Genomic DNA, 26,940 nt, shown 5'->3' with positions numbered 1-26,940 from the left:
AAAAAAGAAAGACGACACCTTTATTTTCCACATGAGGACACACGACGTACACGATATACACCTGTACAAACTGAAGGAAGTTAGAAAAACAAAAAGTGCATTTCTGCATCCCCCTACCGCCAACGCACAGTACAAAAAGAGACTGATTGAAATACAAAACCAGGCTTAAGAAACACGACGGGATCAACAGAAGGTTGTGATGAGAGAGGACAGCGATGCACCGGGCACAGCGCAGCGCACACCCCTCCGCGCTCTCCTCCCGTGGCTGCTCAGCCAACCTAATGTGGATCCGAGTGGGAGAACAAGGCCCCATTTGGGGTTTTCCATTGGGTTGAGGTTGGGTCACGGTAGGAGTTGGCTGAACACCCCCCCCCCGGGGCAGCAATGAAATGGGGGTGAGCGGGGCTGGAGGGAGGAAGTGGTGACAGTCAAACTGCCACCAGATACATCGAAAGCACCAAGAAATGAACAGCAAACAGCGGAGTTGAACAGCTCAGCATAAATACACAGTATTTGTAAACTAGTCTTAAGGCACTCCATTGGAAAAGAACCATTACGATACGTGGAAAACAAAAGCAAACCATCTACCTTCTCATGCAACACATCCTGTTGAGCATCACAGATTTGGCTACAACCCTCCCCTACCAGGTAGGGGATGGGTTCATTGCCCCGTGTGCCACCAGCAGCCCAACAAAGGGTCCCCACGACACCAACACAGCATCACACATAGAGACTCACTAAGGTGCACGGCCACTCACTGCTTGGTCGTCATCACTGGGACATCACAAACCACAACAACAGCGAAAACACCCCAAGGGCACAGCACCTCTCCACCTGAGCACAGTGAACCTTCCACGGCAACACAACCTGGATGCACTTCAGGTCACCAACAGGAGACGACAACGATTCACGTGGTCATGCAGCAAAGGACAACGGCCAACGGATCACAGTCGGTACAAACACAGCTTCACACTCCTTCACTTGACATCACAGCGAGAGCACGCAGCGTGGGACAGCCCAGCACTGCTCCTCCAGCAGATCACAGCTAACAGGAAGGGAACACCTTCAGGTAATAGTCAGTATGGCAAGAAATGCCTTTAAAAACCCAAACAAACCCCAGTTAGAAGTGGGCAGGAACAGAGGTAGTGTTCGTGTCGCCGCTTTAAAGGTTATCCCACAATTGCAGGAGACATTTCAGTCATGAAAACACAAGGTCATGCCTAATTGCTTCGCTGAGACCCTCAATTCAGCATCTTATAGAGATAGATAAATAGATGGAAGTATCTATCCATATAGAAACACACACAAATGCATTATCATACTTGGCAAACAGTATGAGACAGCATCCTGCAGGACAACAGGCGATTCACACACGCCGTCCTCTTATAAGCCATGCAAAACATTTTCCCCTCGTGCCATCTGTGACTCATTACTTTTCTTTTCCTTCCCACTTAAGGACACAAGGAGGGGAAGAAGACGTGGCATCGGGTGATGGTGTAAAGTCAGATGATCGGTGCAATGAATAAATGCCTTAGAAAAATAACAATATAAAGAAAAAAAAAACAACAAAAAATACCCATCCCCATCCCCCCCATCCTCCCCTACAGAAGGCATCAACTTTTGCCAAGCCAAAGTGGAGTCTTCATGTTCCCAAGTGCCGGCTTGGCTGACATCTTGGAGCCAACATCTGTGCTCCTTGGGGCAGTAGGTGGCTCACAGAGCCCGGAAGACTCGCTGGAAACAGCCTCCTTGGAGCCCGTGATGGTTGACACGTCCATATCGCTGGACAGGTCCTCGGAAGACAGGTTAAGACACCCCAGTTTGGCCAAAGAATTGGACCTCTTCAATGGGGAAGAGACAGTCAAGCCAGCCAGCCTCAGTCGGGTCTCGATCTCCTGAGTCCGCTGCTTCACCAGGCCGGGTTTGCCGCGCACGCTGTGGATGCTGTCGCTGCTGGAGCTGCGTGTCAGGTTGGAGCTGCGGGAGGATGAGGGGGTGTAGCAGATGGTCTTCAGGAAGTCCTTGGTGAAGCTGCTGGTGTGTTCCAGCCTGCACACCATGGGGGTGGAGGTTTTCGGAGAGGTCCCCTCCAGCACGCGTTTAACCTCCAGCTTCTCCAGGTCGCTTTCAGCATCTCCAGGTACGGGTGCTGAAGGCCTCAGAAGGGGCACGAGGCCGGGATGTGGAACCAGCTCCTCACCTTCCTCTGCAATGCTGGGCTCTGCCCTGCCCAGGGCGCTCTCCCGGAGCAGCACGGATGTGTCTGAGGGCAGGCTCCTCAGCCGCTCCAGCTCTTTGGTGTGCTTCCTGACCAAGCCCGCCTTCTGCAACTGAATAAGGGATTCCTGATGCTGCATCAAGTAACTGTTAGCACTTGGCTTTTCCAAGTCTTTACTGAACAAGTATTTCAGATCCTTGGTAGGTTTGCTATCTTTTCTGACTGGGGACTCTTCTTTCACCATTTCTGCACTAAGGAGGCTCTTGTCACAGTGTGAGTTTCTCCTGGGCTGCAGCGTTCTGACAGGGATTTCTGGTGCATCTTTTCCTTTCTCTGAAAAGCTACATTGATGAGGAACCATCGATTTGCAAGTACCAGCTTCCAAAGCACTGCCTCCTGCTGACAGAGGAAGCAGCGTCTCAGTATGTCTAGTCCCAATTCCCTCCTCCATGCGTGCCTTGCTGGGCAAATGCTCCCCCAAGGTGGGGAGGTGGGAGAGGAGGGCTGGCTGAGTGCAGATGGTGGAGCTGCGGTGTGCAGAGCTGGGGTTCAGCTTCTCACACTGCTCCCCAAAGGAGTCCGGAGCCAGGCTGCCTGAGGAGTACATGCAGTCAGCACAGGACTGGTAGGAAGGCTTGACTTTACTGAGGATCCCAAACACAGCGTCATGCTGCAAGGAAGAAAATAAGGACAAATGAATAAGCACAGAACAGTGAGAAGCAAAAGTTGTGAGATCTACACACACAGCTTTGAAAGGCAGCCCACCTACACGTCAGATCCATACGCACCTCAAAATCCTCTGGGCAACTCCGTTTGCTGTTGTTGTTATTCAGGTTCTCCCTATTAAGCCTGCTCTCCTCCTTGTGCATGGACAACCGCCGCTTCCACTTCTCCATTGGGTTTTCCTCCCTGATACCATCCTCCCCCGGTTCCCCGACACCCAGCACCATCCTCGCCTTCCGAGGGCTAAAGTCCCGTTTCCTCTTCACCTCCTTCTCACAGAAGCTGCTCAGCTCTACCAGTGGTTCTGCTGGCTCCAGGCCTTTGGCCATTCCTGGAGGCACAGTTGGAGGCTGCCTCACCAGCGAGGCCACACGCTCCGTGAGCGCATCCCGCTCCAGCTCCTCCACGTGGCAAAAGCTCCCCCTGTCCCCAGGCACCTTGTTCTCCAGCAGTGTATCTGAGAGGCGGCGGAAGCAATAATTGAAGCCAACGGGCAGCTCCGTGCCAGCTCGGTTGTCCAGGTATGTCGACTGCGACGGGGTGTCCAGGTCAGCCAGACGGTTTTCGAGGTCTATGTCCAAGCTCTCAAGTAAGAAGTCACCTGAGCCTGCACTGCCATCTGTGCTCTGAGGGAGGTTGCTCTCTGCCTGCTGCTTCCACAGCTTGTTGTGGCGTTGCTTGCTGGAGGAAGGACAGAGATGCAAGTGAGCACAGAGGAGCAGCTGCTGATGGCTGTGGCACAAGCTGAAAGCCCTCAGCTTCAGGAGCATCCCTCCCTCTCTATGCACAGAGCAGATTCACAACCCAAAACAGACCGATTGGCAGGTCCAGCCCCACACTCCCACCTGGGCAAAGCCATCCTGAGCATCAGAGGAGTTTGCCCACTGCATCTCCTCCAGCACCTCTTTGGCCCAGCAGACTCACAGCAGGGCCCTGCACTGCAGAAGCGATGGGAACAGAGACTTCTGCCAGTGTAAAGTGCTCTGAACCAACATCTCTGCACGTTTCATGGCACGGCTTCTGCTGAACCAGAGTGGAAAATTTCCCTTCTCTACCCCAGCTAGAGCAGAGGCCAAGTGGAGCGTGGAGCATGCAGAAACCCTTATTAGATACTACAGCCTTTGCAATGACAAAGCCTCATGATTGGCATGGTCACCCAGAACTGCAAATGGTTCGCCTCCAACTCTGCCCAAGCTCAGTTCTGCCTCATAAAACAAGAACAATGTTTTGCTGAACAGTCTGGCTGCTGAGAAACACCAACACGCTTTTCAAGCACAGAGAAACCCTCAATGAATTACACCAGAGCTGCAGACAGCTACTTTCCATCTGGGGTGGGCTGACAAAAAGTGCAGTTAGCCAAGGCTCCTGCTTCTGCCCTTCCAAAGAGCCCCTCTGTGTGCTGGTGAGGCCTTCAGACAGCAGCTAAATGCACACTGCCACTGTCTTCTTGTCTTTCTCATTGGCAGTAGGGTTGATTGCCTGAATCCATGGAACTCAGTATTTTGCAATATACCAAAGCTCTAAAGGTGCTGCCTACAATGAGGTCCCTTGATTTCCTGCAGATCACCTTTCCGTTCATTCTGTCCCCTTACCTTGCATCTAAAATGCCTTCATACTCCAGGAGCTGTCTCATGAAGCCTGCGTTTGGCCTTGCAATGCTGCGTTTCTGCTTCACGTAATTATAGGCTTTTTCCAGTGACCAGCCAAACTCCTTCATTGCATAAGCTATCACAGTGGACGCAGACCGGCTCACGCCCATTTTGCAGTGCACCAGGCACTTGGAGTGATTCTTCCTGCAGAAAGATCAAGAAAACACCTCTCTAATATTTCTGCTTATCATGTATGTTAACGTTTTAAATGGTGGAGGGGCAGTACTTTATCATGCTGACTGCTCTAACAGCACAGCTCTGTAGGTCACAAATGTTTTAGACTAAGATGCCCATGAGAAGAACCCTTCTCCAGGAAGGTCAGCCTCAGCCGCACTGTCACTGCAGACGCCGCCATGAAGCCTCCCACCCACTTGCCCAATGCTCTGGGCACAACCTGTGTGTGACAGCCAGCAGGGTGTGATGGGCTGTGCCACCAGCTCTTAGGCTCATCCAACAAGGACACGTGTTGGGAATATTTCCAGAACATCTCAAGTAGAGGAAACGTCCTCGTTTCCTTTCAGAAGCAAAACAAAATAATAGTAATTAAAAAACCCATAGGTTAGAAATGGGTTAAAACCAGCACAGGAAGACACAAAGTACACGGAAGCTCCAGGGACACAAAACTCCTGGCAGAAGATGTAACACAAAGCCCAGCTGCCACCTCCAGCTGCAGAGCTGGCTGGAGCACATGGAGGCAGTGTCACCTCCCCCAGACCTCAGACAGCTTCTGCTGTGGCTTGGATTGGATGCACTCTGCTTGGATGCACTCTCATATCAAGCCACGTCCCCCAGCCCACTTACTTGGCCTTGTTTATGAAATGATATGCCTCGTTCCAGTGAGCCAGGAGGTCAGTTGTCTCCTCGTCATACACCCGGATGTTGTGATAGGCAAACAAGCCAGGGAAAAAATTATCTATTTCCCTGGTCACGTTCAAAATGTAGTCGATGCTGTGGAGAACGAAAAGAAAAATGGAGCTGAACTGCCACAGTCACGGAAAGGAAACTGAAGCACATTGTGAATCTCCTGATTCCTGCCAAACACTACAGCAGGGTTTACAACATACACGGAGAATGAAGGCCCGCATTGATTTACTACTTCATATCATTTAGATAAATCAGGGCTACAGGATATTTGTTTCAGAGTTTGCCCAGCTTTGACTTTTAGGCACCGCATATCAAGGCGCCCTCACCATAGACTAGAAGCACTGACATGCTGGTTGATCCACTTGTTCCAAGATGTTCAGACATCTGTTCCCAAGGATTCCAAATTAAACATTTTTAGTCATGCTGTTGAGCAATAATTTGCAGTTTCTCACATCAGAGGCGATGTACGCCTTGGGAAAACTGCAAATATTATATGTATCACTCGTCCAAAAAGCCTGAAAATAAATCAAGCCAAGAAGTGGTGCGGTGATGACAGTGCGGTGAAAGACAGCCCTGCAGCTGCCTGTCTGGGCAGGTGAGGTGGGGATTGCTCATCCACAGGAAGTTCTGCTCCATTTAGATGGAGTTTTTCCCTGAACTCTGCACTGTAACATTTGCTCTTCTGCAGCCTGCAGGAATTGACACCTGACACAACAGCATATATGCCATGCCTGCTTCATACTTGGTTGCTACACACCAGGAGGGTGGTTTAGAGATCTTGAAGTTTCGTTATTTCCACTTCATATGTGATGGAAACGAGGTAGGAAAGTTTTCCTGACCAAAGTCCTGATGGTCAGTTACCCACATTGCTGGGAACTCATCCCTACCATCTATCTACAAACGCCACATGGCATCTCAAGAGACCTCAGTGTAAAAGTCAAATGACTCAGAGGCTGGAAGGTGCAGTACTCACCCCGAGCCCTGCAGCTCCTCCAGGTTAGAGGCGTTCCATTCTGACCCCTGCAACAGTCACACAGATAAAAACCATCTTTCAAAGGAGCTTCTCCATTTCTTAAGACACTGAACTGCCCCGGTCTCAGCACTGCTCCTCAGCTGGCAACTGAAATGCTGCTAATGGTTTCTCAAGGGCACGATTAGTACCACCAGCTTCAGAGTGTTGTGAAGAATTCCAGGATGCTGCCTGAATCATTCTAGAAGCCAAACCAGGCTTGTTCTAACAGCCTCAAATTTAGGCATAAGGAATGCTCACAGTCCTTCTGAAATCAGAAGAACTGGGGACAAAACGGCGTGGGGTCTGTGCAGGAAGAAATCCTGTAAGATGCAGGAGTCAGGGGTAAATTCAATCCCAAATCACCACTCTCTGGCCATTCTGGGTTTCTAACCACATAGATAAATAGTGCAGGGAAAGAAAAATAATGATGTGTGACGTAACTGTGATCACAATTACGTATATGAGAAGTGTGAGGCAAATCCTGGAAGTTCTGGAAGTGATTACACCGGATCTCACTGTATCCACGAAACAGAAAGTTAAATGGGGTTTTAAAAGCAGGTTTTGCCCTCAGACATCAGCAATTCGTCTGACTCTCTCCAGGAAAAATAACAAAACACCTAAAAGTGACCCCAGCATAACAGGCACAAATGTGTTCATCTCAAGCAAGTCTTTGTTCCAGATGGCAGCATCTGGTTTTGCTTGGAGTTCCATCTAGTGGCAAAACATTACATAGAACACACATCTTTGCTTCTACATAAAGTTGAAGGGCACAGCACCTTCAGCCTTACTCTTCATACAGCTTTGGCCACGCACACAGAACTTGATACCAAATGCAGATCCCCCAGTGACCCATAAGGTCACTCCCACTGAGCCTTCAGCTCTGCTGGAGCTCCTAAAAGGGCAACTCACCAGATACAAGTGATCAAAAATCAGAGAGGGTTTGTCCATCTGACCCAGGATAAGCAGCATTTCATTGTCTATGAATTCCTTGAATTCTTTCAAGTTGCAATTCATGTGTTTTTCCAGCTCATTCCGGATCTGCAGAGCAGAAAACAAAGGATGCCACCTAGAATCATCTCTGCTCAATAGAAACGTTTATTGGCACTCTTTCACAAAACACTTTTTATGTACTTCATTAAAGACAGCAGGAGGGATTCAGCCTTTTGGAGGCAAAGAATCTCACTACGTGGCATCTTAGACCCCCCATATCTGAGATCTGTGAAGAAGGCTTCAGATAGCATCCAAGTAAAACACACATATATCATGCACCTCCTTCCAAAAAATAACTTGAGATGAACAAGACCCAGGAGAGCAACTAACAGACATGAAACTCAAAACCCAAACCTACATAGAACTATTACCATTTGCTCCAAGTACATCTGCACTGTGTCCCTGAGGGACAGATCCAAACTAGTTTTAGCCTTGACTTGTGATTCTTCATCCATAGGCTCACCAGCAAGGTCTCACCTGTAAGCCTCTCCGACATTGTTCAGGAATAAAGAAAACAAAACCTTGAAGTGAAGCCAATGAGGAGCAAGGAAAACACTGCTACTTAGTATGCGATTTGCTCTGTGTCCATGAACAAGTGAAGACCAGGATGCTTCTCTAAAACAGCCGTGTATACGCACAGCTGGGAGGACACACAGCCAGTAACTGCATCTTTTGAGAGAGCTATCTCTATTTGCTTGTGTGACTGTGTGGAATAAGTGGCTCCAAATTCACTGCTTGGACATGCACATAAGTGCTGCCAGAAGTATCACCTCCGATGCCACTCTGGCTTGTTTCTGAGGTCTTGAAAAATGTGCTCTAATATTGATATGACTCTCTATTACAACTAGAGAAACAGAGGTGTAGCAAAGTCAAAGAGCAGAACCTTTGAGGATCAGTTGGAAATACATTCGAAAGCCAAGGGCACCTCATTATACAACGTCTCTCTGTCAGTATAATATCCTCTGGAAAAAGAAAAGCAGGAAGAATGAAAGAGCAGGAGTTTTTTCTATTTACCTCCTTCGAAGTCACATTTTCCAGGTCTTTGCACATCATGATGCTCCGGAGTTTGGCTTTAATCAGACGTTCTGTTCGTTCCCTTTCAGTTGGCCTGGAAAGGAAAAGGGAGAGGATGTCTCCAAACCAGCAGTAAACACTCCTGAGACAATGCAACTTGGACAGCACAGAGGGTTGGTGGGAAGGACTTGCATTGAAAGCATCTTGACCAGGAAAATGGAAGAAAAACATTTGAAGGCATTTAAGTAGAGAAAGGAAATTAACTGCCAGAGGAACAAAAGGGGATTTCTCTTGTGAACCGAGTCGACTTTTCATAATAAAACTGAGAACTGACTTGTCAACAAACAGAGCTGGAGAGTCGGGGCGGGTGGACTCCAGGTCCTGCATGGCATTCCACTCATTGATGCAGCTCTGGTCAGAGCTGATGCAGCTTTCATAGTACGTGGCCCAGACCAAGGCCATCCCACCCGGGAAGTAGTTGTACCTTCTTGCAACCTCACAGGCTTTATGAAGGATTTGTAGAGCAGACCTGCAAGATTGGGAACAAAAATTGTACAAGCATAAGCACACATAAACCAGGATTAAAAGACTTTCATAGAAGACTTCTGTCACTGTGTTGCAGTTTGCTTTTTGAGAGCTGCAGCTTTATTGCGTCAGAGTTCACGGGGCATCTTGGAGGCTTTCTCAAGAGCCCAACTGAGACGGAGGCTCAGATTCTCTCCTCATCAAATGAGGCACAGCCACTGTGGGACGTCATCATTAGCCAACTTGTAAAGCCAGACCAAAGGAAAATAAAGAACGTGGACAGTTCTCAAACCACCTTCAGCAAGGAGTCAAATACATATTTACAGCATTCTTGGCCCCTGACACGCTCCAGGGACAGGGCCCAGATTGGGTCATTTGTTTTTGTAAATCTTAGCATTACTTTTCCTTTCCTCCCTTCCCTCCTCCGTTTTTCCTTTTTATTTCTTTCTTTTAAGGCTCTGCTCTGAAGACGTCGTTGTAGTGAACATATTAACCACACATCGAAGGCTGCCAACAGGAGGGGTCGAGTTCAAAAAATGACAGGAACAAGTTTTGTTTGTTTCTGTACCAAACCATCCCTAACACATCACCATTCTCTACCCCTTTATCTTGTCCCTGCCAGCTATCACAAGCACAGGAGTTTCCTGAGGCTCCACAAAGTACCCAACGAGAGGCATCTGTCCTGTTTGGGGCAAATAAAGCCTCTCCAAGAAGGCATTTGCTGGCACAGCTGCTGCTGATTCAACAGTCTCTGCTTCAGCATTTTGGAATCCCTGCACATGGGAGGGGTGACAGGAGCTGAAAGGTAAGTGTGATTGCAGAGTGACACGGAAAGTTTCCATGCAGAAGCAGCCCCAGCCTGGCCCCAGGAATGGGGCAGAGTTGGAAATGCCATCAGATTGGCAATGGGTCACAAGACTCCCTCACACTAGGGAGGTTATGCGTGGAGAGGAAAGGCTGGGTTTGCAGCCTGATGAATTCACATTGGGCTTTCAAGTCTGTACGTCTCATTAGTGCCATTTCCCATTGCCTTCATGTCACAGAGCACACAGCTGCAGCAGAAGATGCTGGTTTTGGATCATTGCTCCCAGAGCCCCTTTATAGCATTACTACCAGCTGACACAGGGAAGCGGCATCTCCGCTGCAGCTTGCTAAATATCAGTTATGGAAAACGTTAAAATGCAGTTTGTTTGTTGTTGATTCATTCACAGAAATTACAGCCTCTTTCTCAGTAAAGCTAATTGGCACACATACCACATGGCTTGTACCGACACTGGCTTGAAGATGTGCATTCTCCCAGCAGTGCTCACACTGAAGCCACTAAGAGAGAGGGGGGAAAAAACAGTCACAAACTGCTCTTCTCTGCACCTCAGGCTGCTTCTAATTGAGAATCAAAAGGAAGAAGGGATGAGAATTTCCATCACCCATTTTCCATTATCCTCCCTAACAAAAGCAACAAGTGGACACCTGCCATACAGCGCCAGGAATGGGAGCTCCACCCCTGGAGCAGGATTTTGGTAAACACTTCCTGGATATGACAGGTTCCACTGAGCGTTCTAAGGGCAGCAAGAGAAAAACTCAGTGTCTGAATTAAAGGACTGCAGCCACGAATCTGAAATCGGGACTTCAGTTGTATGGTGACAGAGTCTCTATCCCACAGCAACCCCCAGAAGGGAAGGCTGTTCACATCTATCCTTTCAATGGGGTTTCTTACCCATCGCCATCAAGATGGATCTTAGTATCACTCCACAGACGAAGAACCATTCCTATAGTGCAGCTTTTACTGGAAGAGAAACGTTAAGGATGTTAAATATAGGCCACAATGCAGACATGCCAATATCCTCAATTATTAATAGTCTTTAATTTTTAAAGTCCACTAGCCTTGCTTTAGTAATTGCTCATAATATCTTCAGCTATTTAATGTGTAGCGCATAAGGAGATGGGCAACTAAAGTGAATCAAAGGCTCTGACAAAGGCCAGTTTAAATGCACACGTAGACAACGTACGCCCTAAAACTCTAAAAGGAAAAAAGTTCCTTATTAAAAACACGTACAAGGAATAAAGCCCACAAAAGCCTGACCAGCCCAACTGTCAGCAGCCAGCGCACAGCTGAGAAGTGCCATTTCAGCCCCAACATGGAGCCCTGGAGTCCCTCGATGAGTCATTAATGCCAACAGACTTATTTATGTGTGACACTTCTCCTTAATTAACAAATCCCTTGGTTTTCAGAAGCAACTGAATGAAGCAGCAACAAATCTTGCAGTTAGGATGGATGTGCTGTTACTTTTCCACCTCTCCTCTCGTCTCACACCGGTCACCTCCAGGGGCAAATTACTAGAAGGTCACCATGGATTTGGGGAGGACAAGGCCAACGCTCCCTGCTGTTGCACACCAGATATGCCAGAAGGGAATGTAATGTTGGAATTTCCTCCCTCACACCAACAGTGGTAATTAAGAGCAGACACAGAAGCAGTACCAAAGCCAAGTCAATAGCCTCCTTAGGAAGGCACTGCTAGGAGTTCACCAACAGGTCTCATTGCAGTGCAAAAGCTCTCCCTTCCCACTTCAATCCACAAAGGTTCTCCAGACAAAAACACAAAGTGCCCCAATGGCCGTATCAGCTCAGCATGGCAGCGTGCTCAATCTACCAGGGAACAGAAACAAGTCAGGAAGCTCTGCCTTCTAACTCCAGCTCTGCCAAAGCAGCCTCACCTCTTCCAGCTGAGAGCTGTTCTTGGTTTCCTCACCTATAATTGGAATTATGTGAGAAGGTCCACAGCAACGTTTTATTTTCATTTCAAAACATTCTGTGCTCTTATCAGTCAGACAAAAGGAACAGCTCATTACTAACACATTTGTTTGTTGGTTTTGGAGGTACTTCTGCACTGCTGTTGTTGATGCTATTTGGCAGCTAACCTACCTGAAACAGCTCCATTGCATCACACCACGGACAGACTTGAAGTCTGATGGAGCAAATAAGTTCCAGTTTAGGAAACATTTCCACAGAAGCATTTTGTATTGAGAAGACACAGCAAGCTACCACAGATGAGGTAGATACCACAGCCCTCCAGATGGATTCCAAGTGAATGCTTTGCCCACAGCTGCATAGAGAGCCTAAAGATTCTAAGGAGACTGAAAGTTCTCTGAAACAAAAAGCGCTCTCACAACGGTCAGAAGAATTAACAGCTATGTCTCTTCTTTTGCTAGAGTACGTGAAAATGAACTGCCTGGGGACAAGCTTTCCAGAGAACCCAGCCTGCCTGATTTCCAAGCCTAGTTTTGCCCTAGACGTACCTCTCCTTGCTGGAAAAGTCCACACCCAGCAAAATATTCTCTTCTGTGTCCTGCCGCCCGTTGCTGTACACAACCACCATGTACCGGACTCTGTCTGTCCACACGCTTTCCAAACGGACAGCCTAGGAAAAAGACATCAAGCTCTGCAGAACTGCTTTTGGATAATCTGTACTTCCATTGCTGATTAATATTTTACAGGTGTAATTGTGCCTCACAGCTTTATTTAGCTGCAGAATGAAAGATAATGGAAGAGGTAGTTCCAAGCAAGGCCAGGTGCCAGTTTGACTTGGAATCAGGAGAATGATTAGAAATAAGAGCAGCTTAGATGATCTGTCCTACATTGCAGAAGCATTACTAAACCCAACCTGGAGATTTCTTCTAAAGATGTTTAAGATGTTTAGTGGGTAGAAGCACTCACTGTGCACTAAGCTGGAGAAGCCCAGAGTGTTCTTCCACACGGACAAGCCTTCACTGAAACATTCTATCTTGCCATTCTAGAGGGGGTAATTAACACAGATCCAACTCATAACCTGGATGTAAGGATCAGTCCCAAAGGAACACATAGGGAAGCATGGTGGGGCTGGCGACCAAGTGCAGCAGATTGAAGCCAACCATGAATTTGCCAGTGCTTTCTGTGACCCTGTACAGATCTGCCTCAAACACCTCCAACAGAAAGAAAGGCAGGAAAATCCACCTGTTCTTACCAGTTTGATTCTATCCTCACAGCGAAGGAGGTTGATCATCACCTGGAGGTGCTGGGGCAAATCACCTGCAGTGAGAGCAGAGAAATGATCAGAACAGGTTACCTGAACATCAGCAGCTTCTGAGGAGAAAAGGCTGCAGGATTGGCTCTATTCAGGTGATGCATCCCTTCTGCATCAGCTAAAGGTCTGCTCATACAACTGCTCCAGAGTGGTGGATATATTGCTGCTTGGTGAAAGAGAGCAAAAGGAACAAAGAATCTACAAGAAAACAATCCAAGTTCACATCTAATAACTTGGTAACACACTCATAACTTTCCATTAAAGATAAAATTCCTTCCGTAGGATGTTTGCTGGGTATATGAAATTGCTGACAATTGAAGAAACCCAAAGCCACGCTTGGCATTCAAACAGCCTCTTTGTGCTTGGAGTGTTTACTAAGCAGCAGGCACACAGTACCACACTGTGCCTTTCCCACATGCTTCTGCACTCAGAATGCCCTGATGAGCTTATTTCTTCTTGCCCCTTAACCACTTATTACCAAACCATCAACGACAGAAGGCATAAAAATACTGGATGAGTGGGATTCAACTTCCTTAAACCCCGTCGGCTTATCAGCCCTTCCAGACATTCACCACACAGCTCTCCTCCCACCATCTTGGAACACTGGAGTGCGCCTGGAGAAAGGACGAGCTGTTCTCAAACCATGGAGAAATGTCTGCAGGCCAGATTTAGATCAGCTAACTGAAAAGGGGATTTCCTGAAACCAGAAAAGGGGGTGGAAGGAGCTAATGGGTGTTTGTCCAGAGACTCGAATCCTAATGAAAAGTGTTCCTCGCTTTTGAGAAGTAGCGTTGAACAAAACTAGCAACAGGTGGTTGAAAAAATAATGATAATAAAAAGAAAGATGCTGTCATATGGAGTCCCACGCTTCAGACTGCAGGAGGCTGGGAGAGCACTCAGGAGGAACATCCCTGATGCACTGAATCAGGAGTTCCGTAACCACAGAAGGGGTGCTGGAGCCACATGACTCAACCCATTGCATTTTCCTCCCCACAGGCCAGAGGAGAAGGCAAAGATCAAACCACTGAAGCAGAAATAAGTGATGTTTCTTCATTGCAGAAGACAGGGTTCGGCACAGACTCTGGCTCAGAGGGCTTTGCTGGCTACAGAATGCCACAACATCCATAGAGAATAAATTCCTGCTCCAGATACATTTCCAAGAGGGCAATAAAAGTTTAAACAAAGACACGGTCAGCACACCTTCCCATTCAAATCAAGTGGATTGAAAACCTGGTTTTCCACAGCAGGTTGTACAAAACCCACTGTAACAGTCAGAGGAGCCACCTACCACCCACACCTGCTATTGGGCTGTCAGTGTGGAGGAGGGAAGCGGGGAAGAAAAAGTGAACAGAGCATCAGGCTGTGCTTTAATCCATACCTGCATGTTTGTGAGGATGCTGGAGACTTCGCTGGCCCTGGGAGCTGTTTCCTTGTTGCAAGAAGAGGGCTGCTCCTTTCACCATGAAAAAACTCTCGCTTAGGCTGGAAAACAAAGGATGCAGGAAGTCAGCTCAAAGGAAACAGCAGCAAAACGCGTGCTCCAGTTGGTGTGCCTGGGGAAGGAAGGCTTTCTCTTTGTTAAAACACAGCAGGATTTGCCACAAGAAGCTGCTCCTAAAGGTTGATTCTGCCACTTGCAAGGCATGGCTCCAGGATTATTCACCAAGAATGGTGTCATTTTCCACCACCATTTTATTGCTTGGCCGTAGCAGGAGATGCTTGCCTGAGCTGTCATGGACTGAAAACAACTTTATCACTTGATTATCAAATTCTCTAACTTAAAAGCAGTAGCGGGTAAGAATTCCTACAGGCTTAGGCCTGTAAACGACTTCAGATCAGGTCTTGAGTCAATCAGTCCCTATTAATTTCAGTTCTTGAGATTTCTTTGGAATGCAGAAACAAGAACGCAGAGCTATAAATCATACAGGGCAGGGAGGGAAGGTGAAACCTGCACATCACAGCAGAATGAATTGAAACTTCAGGGCAAAAAGCAACAGACCCAGCAGCAAAGACATTGCTCTGCTCTGCTGAGATGCAACTGACCTGGGAAACAGTGCTGATAAGAAAGGAGGGCAAAGCACATGCACACACAAAGATGCATTCCCAGATCAAATGAAACATGGCACACGAGAAGGCCAATCAAAACCAGCAGTTAGAGCAAGGAGCAGCGTTTCAGAAACAGACATGGACCTCAGTGGTAAAGCTGGTGTTTCCCACAGGGCTGGAAATGAACATCTCCTAAGCTACATTTTAGCTGCCACAGTAACTGCTTACCTTGCACTTCCTACCCCACTCCAAACATCAGGAAGGGAGCATCACAAGAGACGTTCCTTGCTACAGCGACCAACTTTCTGCCATCCCACATTTCCCACCATACACAACTGTTCATTACTGGCTGCTATCAACTAAATATAAAAGCTCCACTATGAGGCTGTGCTGCGCCGGAGTTACTTATGCTACAGAAAATGGTCCCACAGGAGATGCAGCTCCCAGTGCTCGTCTGTTCTGTGCTATGTCTCTGGTGTCTTTGTCTAGCACTGAGCACCAGCAGCATGGTAAAAAGCCGTCAATTCAAGCCTTCCCAGCTCTTGCTCCAAGTTGGGTCTTCCTTCTTCCAAAGACAAAGCCCAAGTTTGCAGTTAGCTGCCTGAATTCACAGCTTTCTTCAAAGCTCCCAGAAAAGCTGGAACAGGTTTAAATTTGAGACTTCAGTCCCCCCCTAAAATGCAACCTAAAAATCATAGCACGAGTTCCAGACTCCCTCAGCCCTATCTCAGACCAACAAGCTACTATTGGCAGGACAATTGCACTGCAATGAGAACAAAGCTTTCCCCATTACTGCTCCTGCAGCACTCACCCCTGGCTCACCGGGAGCTGTCAGCGATGGCCCCGCAGCCCTCACCACCAGCACCCACCGACAGCAAGAATCCCTGCAGGCAGGTTCTTGGTCCATCCCATAAGCAAGGCAGGAAGAGCCCTGTTTCCTTCTCATTCCAGATCTAACAGGAAAGCGTTAAAAAAAGGACAGAAGTGACATCAAAGCCGCGACACCAACACAATGTATAGGATGTTCACCAGAGCGCAGCCTCATGCATACCCAGCTGGTTTATCAGCAAGAGGAAAGGAATGGTTAGATAACATGCAGCTCCTAACGCTCTCATTCACTGCAGGCAGGAAACCTTCACAATAAGGCAGAACGTTCCCAGTTGGAGAGCTGTGCTGGGGGAGCAGAAGTACCTGCAGGCAGAGGTTGACCAGTACAGCACACGTTTTGCCACTGGGTATTTATCTGCACGGCAATGAACTGAAAAGCAAATCTGAAGAAGTGACTGAGAGCAAGATTTCTGGTCTAGTTGAAAGTGTTCTAGCTTAAATGCTTGCGTCTCCATGTGCGCAAAGCACAGCACTAAGTCAGCTCATGCTCCCCAGCACTGCGATCTTTCCCCCCAGCTGCTGTTGGATGCCACCAGCGCAGTGCTGCACAACAGCCACTATGAGTTCTACCGGGACACCGCAGCAAAATGGTGAGGTTACCCAATGCTGACCCTTAACTCTGCTCCGGGAACACTTTGCCCTCAGCCACTCCATACAAATCCCCTAATAGCTAACAAAATAAAAGTGAGAAAAAGGCATGACGCAATATCCCAACCCAGCGTTCCAACGCTCTGAAACCCTGCAGTCCCAATAAACACCCAAATTCCAGCTTTAAAAACAAAAGAAATCTCCCAAAGTACGAAAGAAGAATCCCATCATTACAGAGCCCCCCCCCAGCTCCCTCCCCAGCAGCAGCGCTAAATGCCTCAGCAAGCAGCGTTTGTTAGCGGCATAAATACGAGTGGTTTATACATACTAATTTGGACTGGTTTTCTTTGAACAGCAGAAGCATTGTGCTGGCCCAAGAGTCAGGCAGAAGTCAGTAAATTCAAACAGATTCATAACTAGCCGTAAAACTCACATCCTTTTGCTTCTAAACCCACACAAAAAGAAAGAAAAGAAAAGGTCGGTCGTATATTCTGCGCCGAGCAATCGCATCTGTTGATGCTACCCAGGAACTGGATGACTTCTACAGAACACTGTGTCTTCCACTGATATCCTGGCTTGAAAAAGCACTTGTCCTAACATATCCTGATGAAAGAAGGCCATTCAAGAGGGGAAAAAAACAGCTGAAGCTCGTCTAATCACTTCCCTCCTACAGACTGGTGCGAGCTGTTTGTTTCCTCCCCATGCTCACAGAGCGATGCAGGGCAGGATGAAGTGAAAAGCATCTCGTTGATGCTTACATTCCACATTGCCCAATGCCCTGCTGGTTTTTACAGTCAAAGCCCTGTAATGGAATGTCTATGTGGCAAAGGCATCGCAGTCAGATCAGGATACTTCCCCGCTTATGGTGCAGCCATGTGCTGGTGTGCTGCTGCGCGATGACTGATGCGCTGCTGAACAAGAACCTCTTTCAGGTGGTTTGGAATTCCTCTGTTAGGAACTGCCTAAAACCAAATTCAACGAAGACTGATTTCTTACCAGCCCTTGATTAATTCCTTCACCACAGAAGCACCAGTCCCCGCAAAGGGAAGAAGCAGCTTTCTGTTCCCTTTTTGCCCTGCCCCATTGGTGCACACAGCACAAACCCATCGATTTGCTGGATGCCCTCCCAGGAATCCTAACCAGCATCACTGCTTTCCAGCAGCTCCTTTTGGCTCTCAAAGAAACACTGAGCCCAGCGGTTTTGCTGTAGCACAGGATCTGGGAGCTCTAAGAGGGCTGCAGAGCATCCCCTTAGCAAATGATCTCAGTGGGAGCACATCAGCCCCTTAAGAGGGATAAAACCTACACTTACAGGTACCTGGGAGCACCGAGTGTCAGCAGGATGGTGCTGACAGAACAGCTGCATTTCTTTGCTGGCCATAAAACAGAAGCCCTGCTGTGCCTGCAGCTCTGCAAGGAGAGGATGGTTCTTGACTACGGCACCTCCTTGCTCTGTCTGCTGGCTCCACGCTGCTCAGCTTTAAAAGGGAATATTTCTTCCCCTTTGGGAAAGCTCCAGAAGAACGTGGCTGTAACACACATCAATTACATTTCAAATCGCTTCAGAACACAATAGGCAGCGCCTCATAATCATTTCAAAACACCATTCCCCGAGTCTGCAAAGGGAAGTCTGCAGTCTGCAGTCACCCTCCATCCTCAGCTGTGCCCACACTGTGTGCCCTGCAGGGTGCTATGCTCCAGCAATGCTCTGCAGTGGAGCCTTGCTAGGCACAGGGCCATGCCATGCCCTCCTGTCACTAGATGTTTGTCTAATTAAGTCTCTTAATTTCTCCCTTGTTAACAGAATGATACACACAAATGGCACGAGGGCAGAGGAAGGCATCGGTCCATTGGGGTTAAGCTGGAGCTCCCTGGGGACAAGCCACACCAAAATAACACCAAGCTACACCGTGAAGGTGTACATCAAACAGAAAGATAAACTTCGGAAGAAGAAGGAGCAGAAAAAAATCCCAACCCCAACGCAGCAAAGGTTGTCCTACAACAAAGCAGAGCTCTGTGATATGTGGATCAACTGACCTGACATGGGAACTGTGGGTATCTAACCACCTCCTGACGTTGAACTGCTTGGGATTGCAGTGCTCTGCCAAAATCCCTCTGGTGCACCTCGAACTGAGGCAGCTGCCTATAAGGGAATAGGGGAAATGGCTGCCTTCTGAAATAGCATTTTATTACCAAAAAATGTGAGGCAGGAAGGTTCTTCCCATATTTGTGGCTGTGTTAAAGTGTGGCTCTGATGGGCTATAAGAAGTCAGTGCTTTCAAATGAAGACGTGGAGTTGACCAAATAACAGACAAGGCGCTCCAAGAAGAAACCCAAAACATCAGAATCAAAAACCATCAGCTGTGAGCCACAGCAGAGCCCTGAGCTCATCCCCACAGAGTCAGGGCATCCCCCATCCATCCCCATCCAAGGAATGGTAAGGAGGGCAGAAGCCTCAGCAGGGCTGGTGTGTTTAGGGCTGCGGAGATGCAAGGAGTCTGAACATGCATTGTTCAGCTGAAGGCGTGGGCCACATTCACAGCACAAGAATGTTGAGAAGGGCTGGAGACACTGCAGGCCATTCACAGCGCCAGATACTAACTCTCCTTCCAGCACAAAGAGGAAAAAGAAAAACGAAATCAATCATGGAGCCCACAAAAGCTGATTTCCTAAGATAAATAGGCTGCTTCCAGCCACTCCTGCTCACTCCGTGCAGCCTTCAGCCCTGCTCTTGTGGGGACAGTGGGGACAAGAGGGGACTCGGCAGCTCCGTTCTCATTGCATGGCTTTGTGCTGTCCCTGACAAGTGCCAACCCAGCACCATTCTGGCATGGAGCAAGACCCAGGTAACAGCTGGAGCCTTGCCTGAGAGAGGAGCAAGAAGAGGGAAGCAAACACAGCTCCCCATTTCAGCAGAGACTCGTGCAAAATAAGTTCGCAGAACGGCTCCCAATGGCCTGGGGAGAGAAAATGCTAGGAATCCTTGGTACGTGATGGTGAAAGGCCAAATAAAACAGAGATCGTTTCACAAGGCAAAAATAAAAGTAAAAAAGACGAAATCCTTTTTGCACATCCCATTAATTGCAGAGTTCGGGAAGGCACGGGGCTGAGTGCTGCATCCCCAGCTGTGTGACATGCTCAGAGCTAACACTCTGAATGGCAGTGGGCATTTCTGAGATTCCCACTGGAAAATGAGGTCACTGCTGTAACAGCTGGAAGGCCAAACCCCCCCACAGACCTCAGCCCATCCAGCAGCTGCTTATTCCCCAGATGCTGGCTCCCTTCCCTTGCCCTGTGTTGTCCTACCCATTCCTTTCTGTTCTTTTTCCTAACAGTTCTGTCCTTCTTGCCACGCTAAAGCCACAGCTCTTCCAACCTAAGCCATTCTACAATATGATTCTATGAGGGCAGCGAGGCTTTCTTCTAACCCAAACCATTCTATGATATAGTAAGAGCCCTCCAGGAGCAGCTTCTGCCCTATCCCCATCCCATTCCCCAGCTGAGCTGGTAGAAATGGCCCCATCCTCCTGCGTACTTCCCCGTCAGCTTCAGGGATGAAAACAATGAGCTGTGTCATTAAGTTACCCCAGTTCACCCACTGGCAGCGCTTCCCAGACACAAGGAACAAGTGGGAACTCTCCAATCACACTGCTGGAAAAGAAAAGGAAGGTGAAGAATGGTTCCATGGCTGGAGAACACAGCTCCCAAGCAGAGCGAGCGAAGGTCAGCCAGGACACAGCCAGCAGCATGGGAAGCAGCAGTGGCACAGCAACCCATAAACCAGCTCCGCTGCTGCATTTCAGAATGACTCCAAAAAAGGCAGCGGAGACCAGGGAGTACTTGACACGCTGGTAACGTGTCAAAATACAATAAAATAAATCCTGACGGATCACGCAGAGTAAAAGGGCAGGAGAAATTCCAGCTTGACACAGGCACCCCCTCTAGCGTTTGCTGCAGGCTGCCTTACCCACTGAACCCCAGAGAAAAGGGTGAGCAGAGATGATTTGGCAGGGAAAGATGAGTGCACAGGGGCTGAGTGGAGCCCTCAGCCCTTCCATCCATCCTCTTCATGGGGCAGAGAGGCAAAGTGAGCTCTGCAGAGGTCCCTCCGATCCCACTCACAAGCAGAGGATGTGCTTTGCCCTGTGAGCCATTCATCTGAGGCTGCGCTTATGCCTGCTTTACCTTGCTTTCTCATTGTGCCCTTAGTGTGCTTCTACATCACAGATCTGAGCACTGTGTGAATGCTGATGAAACAAAAAACCTCCGTGCCTTTCACTGGAAGTGAAGCCATGCGTCTGAAGGCGTCCTGTCCATTTCACATCCTCCACAACCTCCCAAGGGCACTTGTCAGGTTGGCCACAGCCCCGTTTGTATGAGAAATCCCTGATCTCGCAGATCTTGGCAGCTGATTATCAAAGATTAAAGTATTTAAAAAATCAGGAGGCATTTGGAACCAAAATATTTTCCTGACCCGGCTCTTTGGTGCCTAAGTAAACAGCAACCACACTGGCCTTTACAGGAAAGAAAAGCGTTCAGCACGCAGTCGGTTCCTTTGATAACGGGGCCAGAGGGTTTTTGCCAAACTGCTGAGGTTTGGGGGGGAGGAAGAAGGAAAAAAATAGAAGATTTAAATATAATTCCTAAATGCTCTGATCACTGCATCTCCAAACCAGCAGCCTCCTGCTGTCCAAGCAAACTCGTCCTGCTGCTCAGCACCAAGCCAAGTGTCCTGCAAAGGCCGAATCCCAAAGAAGTGGGAGAGGAGTGCAAGCTTGCCCAGCTCACCCTGATATCCCCACTGCAGCATGGCGAGGCCCAATGATATCCCCATGGGCTCAAAAGGCCACACCTCAGGCCAGAAGCACCAGCAGGTCACCAGCCCGTTACTTCACTGCTTCATTGTACAGAGCACGCCAGGGCAGGATGCTGCAGCCCGGCCAGGATGTGATTCAGCATCCTGTTTTGAACAGTGCACAAAGTCAGCAGCTTCTGCCCCAAGACCTCCCCTCAAACAACTGTCACACAGCTGCTCCTACCCCAGGTACCCCCCAACACTAAAGCACGGCCACCCGGAGCCATCCACAGCGTGCTGCCATCAGCTGAGCATGCACAGAAATCCCTGCAGAAGTTAAAGACCAAAGCATCAATAAAAAACTGCTAAGAGTTAAAATCCGAGGTAGAATAAAGCACAATAAGATCCTCCCCGTACAGCACGTGGCTCAGAGTTTCCCTAACCAAAGTGGCCACAGCACCAGGCAGAAGCCTGCTTCATTACAATTAATTTAACCTAGCGAGCTCCTCCTAACGAGGCTGTTGGTGCATGCCAGCAGAACGATGCTCTGCAAGGAGCCTGCCTGTGCTGATCCTCCTCCTGCTGGGCCGCAAGAGGCTTGGGGTTAGGGCTCATAAACCTGCAGGCTCTACCTAATTCCCCGCTGAAACTGAGCTAACGCACAGCCCTGTGTGCTCAACGTAACCTCGCCTTGGGTGAGATTTCTCAAGATGACGTGGGTGCTCTGCAGGAGAAAAAAGGATCAAGGCAGAGCATCCCACGGCTGGGCAGCATTCAGGAAGGAGGATTGCAGCAGATGATGCAAAGAAAGAGATGAGGCTGCTGGAATGCCTTTGGGAGGTGAGAAAAAAGGAGGATTCCTAAGCACAGTCATGTCTCTAAAAAGGCAGATGATGACTTCTCTGAAGGAAAAGCTGAATCTACGCCTTCTCTCTGTTTTAGGGTAGAAGCTTTTTCAGGGAGAAAACAGAAAGCGAGGCATTTTGGAACGACACAAACCATGCAGGAACTCAGAGCAAAGAGAAGTAAAACGTGCGGTCAGTTCTAAATCTGGGACACAGAGCACTTCCTTCGTGTGTCAGAGAGAAAAGGGCCGATAGCTCACATCACCAGATCCAACTGCACAGCCTAGAATGAGAATCCTCTGTTTGTATAGATGAAAGAGCTGCATCATAACTGAGTAAGAGCACATTCATTCTGTACCCGTGAAACCCAGGCTGAGCTGGCAGCAGGTTGGGCTCTTGTTTCCAACAAACCCTTCTACCTACCAGGGCCTCTGAGGTCTGCAAAGCTGCGTGCTGGAATGCTGACCCCTGAGCTCAGGGCAGATGTGACAAAGCACAGCTGACACCCAACACTCCAGCAAGGCTGCTCCAGGATTTAGAATCCACTAAAACCATCCCAGCCAACTCCTGGCTTTATTTCCCAGGATCTGTTCTCTGGGCTGCTGCAGAAGCAGCACGATGAAGTTGAGCAATTCTGCCACCCTATGGGCACCGGGTAAAGTCTCAAGGAACTGATCCAGAGCAGCTCCAGCAGTGGGATTCATCCAACCCCTGCACAGACAATGGTCATCTATCACCAAAGCTGTGTTTGCATCAATGCCACACATCTTCCATACATCCTCATTGCTGTTCCCCTGAGTACAGCAAAGGCTCAGCACAAGAGCCGTCGCAGCCTCCAGATCTGTTTCACAACCTTATTACCAGATTCTTAAGCTGAAAACCATATAGGAAAAAGTAGCCCCAAGAGGCTGAAGGGGAAGCTGTTGGGATCTCAGTTTAACATCACTTTTCAACAGCGTCCGAAGCAGCAGCGTTTGTGGCTTTGCTTTTCTCTCAAGTAGGAAGTTGTAATGAGAAGCACAAGCACTGACGTGTTGCTACATTTTGTCTCTCGGGTTGTGATTTACAGGTTAGAGGGTAACCTGCAGCACTTGGTTTTCAAGTGAGCAACCCACATCATCACTCACAGCCCCATTAGGTGGATGTGCCACCAAACTACCTGTGTCGTTACTGCTCCTTGTGCCTGCACAGTGTCACCAAGAGAAGCCTTGCCCTCTTCCAGCAGGGCATCTCAGCCTTCCCTTCCTCCTTGTAGGAACAAACCCAGTACAATCCCAGAATCCAGGAAGCAAAATTTCTTTATGGGATGGCTTCACAGCCAGGAAAGATCAGAGCTCTGCTCCCTTTCCTTCCCTACTCAAAGCCTCAGCAAAGAGAGCTGCTGAGATAACAGCTAAGCGTTGGGATCAGAACTGATCAGCAATCATCCAGTTTCTTTCCATCAAGAACAAAACAGGCTCCCTTTCATGTTTTCAGTTCATTAAGCCCTTGTCTAAAACTCAAGCTGATCAGGTGAAGGCTGTCCCCACTGCAGAGCTCCCACAAGGCTGGCAGTGAAAGGGGAGCGAGCAGCCAGTTTTGGGTGGGACTGGGACTCCAATGCATGGCACACAATTAACAACAGCAAAAACAATTCTTACAGCCAGACAGCTCTGCTTACCTCACATTTAATTTGCGCTCCTCATCGCTGCCAGCCTCCAGCTGAGGGGGAGAAAAGAAAGAGACAGAATAAGTTACGTGCTGGTTGTTTCCATAGGACTAATAGGAAAAGAACACACTCTTTAAAACCATCTTAACAACAGTGGGTGGTTGCGCCCCATGTTTTTGCAGTGCTGGGGATAAAGGAGACTCCCTGGCAATACATGCCTGCTGACAAAGGGGCTCAAGGGGGCTTTAAGGCTATTAGGCCCTAATCCTGCAAGCTGGTCCTGCAGCGTGCATCACTCTGAAGCACATCAACCTGCCTTGTGCACACAGGAGAGATGCTGCTGTCCTGAGCAAGCGCTGGGAAGGGCTGGGCCTGCTTCATCCCTACCAACTCAAGGACCAAATTCCACTTTAAAGGAAAACAGAGTTTTGGTTAATTGCATCCAGAGCCGACTGGAAGAAAAAAAAGCTCAAAGATCACTCTGTTCCTTTGCTTCTGCATGACCAAAATGAGAGCCAGCAGCATCTCTCTGCAGGGCTGGCTGTGCTGGGGATCCAGGACATTATGGATTGTGCTGCAATAGGGCAACTTCTATTCAGACCTGCAGCACATGAGACAGCAGAGCTCAGATAACTCAGAGCATCTCCTGATGGTCTGTGTCTTCCCATTAACAAAACGTTGCTGGTGCTGTTTACTAACACTGCTTAAAACCCACATCAAACAGGGCTCTGGGAAGGGCGAGTTGTTTCCAGGTGGTTTCTCATGACCCAAAAACAAGCAAGAAGTTCCACATCACACATTTAAGCTGAAAACGTTGAGTGTGTGCACAGTGCACATAAGGACCGGGCTGTTCTGCATCCTTCTCCCATTCTGACTCAGGGGTCAGAGTCTGCAACCTGCAAGAAGCACACAGCCATGCGGTCTGGGTACCAAAGTGCAGCCATGGGGAGGAAGAAAGAGGCACAGATCCCATCTCAAACAACCGCAATGGACAGCGATCTGGAGGGAAGCATACCAGCTCTATTTTTAGTTTGTTTATATGGCGTGGTCAGAGGCAGAGCCAGAGGCAGCCTCAGTGCTTGCAGCACCCCGATCCCCTTGCCCATGGCCCTGAGAGAGCCGCAGGGTCCAGCGAGGTCACTGCTGTGTTTGTTTGGGTCAGTCACGTAGCAACAGGACAGAGAGCAACGTTTTTTAAACAAGCAGGGCTGCAAAATCCCAGATGAGGTTCAGCAGCAGAGCTGGGCCCTGGAGCTGCTTTGGGCTCAGCTTTTGCAGCCACTGACTCGGTTTCAAGTCCACTTCCCTTGCTGCAGGAAAGAAACAGTGGAAGAGAGGAGCAGCCCACAGCACAGGCAGCATCAGGGCACAGCAACCCCCCAAGTTCCGAGGCATTACCCATGAGGGGTGTAGAGTGAGCAAGGGGGGCCAGGACACACATCACGACCTCAATCACTCCTCTGATGGATCACCCCTATGGATTTATAGTGCGTTACAACAGCGAGCCTCTTGCAGGCAGCAGCATCCATTTCCTACATTCCTTCAGGGTGAGGAGTCAGGAGAGGCTGCAGCAGCTTACTCACAATTAGCAAGAACATTTGGTCATCATTTTCCATTTTAAAGTGATATATCTTCTGGTAATTATTCACCATAGGCTAAAATCCCTGCAGAGCCTGCAAATCCATCCTTGGGAGAGAAGGGGAAGAAATGAGGCACTTTTTGGAGGGATTTCCCTTGGAAACCAGCTACCAGGTTCTGCAGGGCTGCATGCCAGGAGGGAGCCTTCAACACTGGAGAGGGGACTCCTCCAAGAGCCACCAAAGAACAGCCAGGAGGTGAGTTTGGTGGGAAAGTGGGGGCTGCATGGCTACCCCACCAAGAAACCACTGGTGGGCAGTGAGCACGGCATGAAGCCTGACCCAGGTACGCATGGGCAGGGAGTGAGCAGCCCACCTGGACCTTCCCCCCCCAGCTCAACCCAGCCCAATTACACCGGCTGCACCTGGTGGTGGCCATCTGGGGAGATGGGATGGTTGTCAGACTTACATAGAATCAGAAAGTCTGGAAAAGGCTTCTAAGAGCACCAAGTCCAGCCTCAACCCACCCTTGCCAGGCCAGCTAACCTGTCTCTTAGTGCCATGTCTCCATGCTCCTTGAGCATCTCCAGGGACAGCGACACCACCACATCCCTGAGCAGCCTGCACTGCTGCATCACCGCTCTTTCAGAGCAGTTCCTCCCAATATCCAACCCGACTCTCCCCTGGTGAAGACTGAGGCCGCCACCTCCTACTGCCACCATCCTACTGCTGTTACCTGGGAGCAGAAGCTGACCCCTCCCCTCCCTGCCACCTCCTGTTAGGAGTAGCAGGGAGCGATGAGCTCTCCTCCCCTGAGCCTCATCTCCTTCACACCACACCGCTTTGTCCCGTTCTGCAGCTCCGAGCTGCAGGATCCACGCCAGAACCCAACACGCTCCTGCAGGGCACAAGCACCATCCCCATGTTCCTCAATCAGAGCAGCGCTGCTCCGAGACCCAACCATCGCACGGAGCTCATCCCAGCGCAGCTAATCGGGGGTCAGCGGGCCCTGACAAGTGACAAATAGGATTGCGCACCTGCGGGGCCAAGGGCAGGGAGGAGAAGGATGGGGGGGGGGGAGTGGAGAAACAGCTTTTTGGGGTCACCCAAAAAAAGAAAGATGGGAGAAGGGGGAGCGGGGCGCAGAAGGAGGCAGCAGGAGGGCTGCGATGATGGGAGCGGAGCCAGCAGAGCGAACCGCCCCACAGCGGGGCCGGGCGCACCCCAAGGGACGGCCGGGCCCTGCGGAGGCCTCCGCCCGAGGCCCGGCCCACCCCACCCGTCCCCGCCTCACCTCGCTGGTGCTGGCCGAGGAGGCGGCGCTGGGGGTCGGCGAGCGCTGCAGCGTAACCAGCGCCATGGCGGGGGGACAGCGGCGATGAGGGACAGGTTACAACAGCGGCTGCGGGGCTCCGGCCGCCTCCATCCCGCCCGGCGGCTGCGCAGCACCGGACCCCGCCGGAGGCCGCCGCGCTGCGGGGAGGAGCGAGGGCTGAAGGG

General features: G+C 49.4%; 1 protein-coding gene across 2 annotated transcripts; it reads right to left on the bottom strand.

Moving 5' to 3' along the window:
- SSH1 (slingshot protein phosphatase 1) lies at positions 1-26,939 on the bottom strand. 2 transcript variants are annotated; one of them, XM_072351459.1, is made up of 15 exons: positions 26,735-26,939; positions 23,876-23,916; positions 14,432-14,535; positions 12,994-13,058; positions 12,290-12,411; positions 10,710-10,778; positions 10,250-10,315; positions 8,805-8,999; positions 8,471-8,564; positions 7,376-7,504; positions 6,428-6,474; positions 5,392-5,538; positions 4,534-4,734; positions 3,007-3,622; positions 1-2,888 (listed from the first exon to the last, which is right to left on the bottom strand). In XM_072351459.1, the coding sequence occupies exons 1-15, from the start codon at positions 26,798-26,800 to the stop codon at positions 1,614-1,616; spliced, it is 3,237 nt and encodes a 1,078-aa protein (XP_072207560.1). In that variant the 5' UTR covers positions 26,801-26,939; the 3' UTR covers positions 1-1,613. The 2 variants fall into 2 exon arrangements, with proteins under 2 accessions (XP_072207560.1, XP_072207561.1); XM_072351460.1 differs by lacking the exons at positions 23,876-23,916; positions 26,735-26,939 and adding an exon at positions 15,911-15,983.
- Between the last annotated feature and the right edge of the window lies 1 nt (position 26,940).

Source organism: Excalfactoria chinensis, chromosome 16 (assembly GCF_039878825.1).
Source record: "Excalfactoria chinensis isolate bCotChi1 chromosome 16, bCotChi1.hap2, whole genome shotgun sequence".
Classification (NCBI taxonomy): Eukaryota; Metazoa; Chordata; class Aves; order Galliformes; family Phasianidae; genus Excalfactoria; species Excalfactoria chinensis.
Note: the sequence above shows the minus strand (reverse complement) of the source record. Positions and strands in the feature narration are given on the sequence as shown.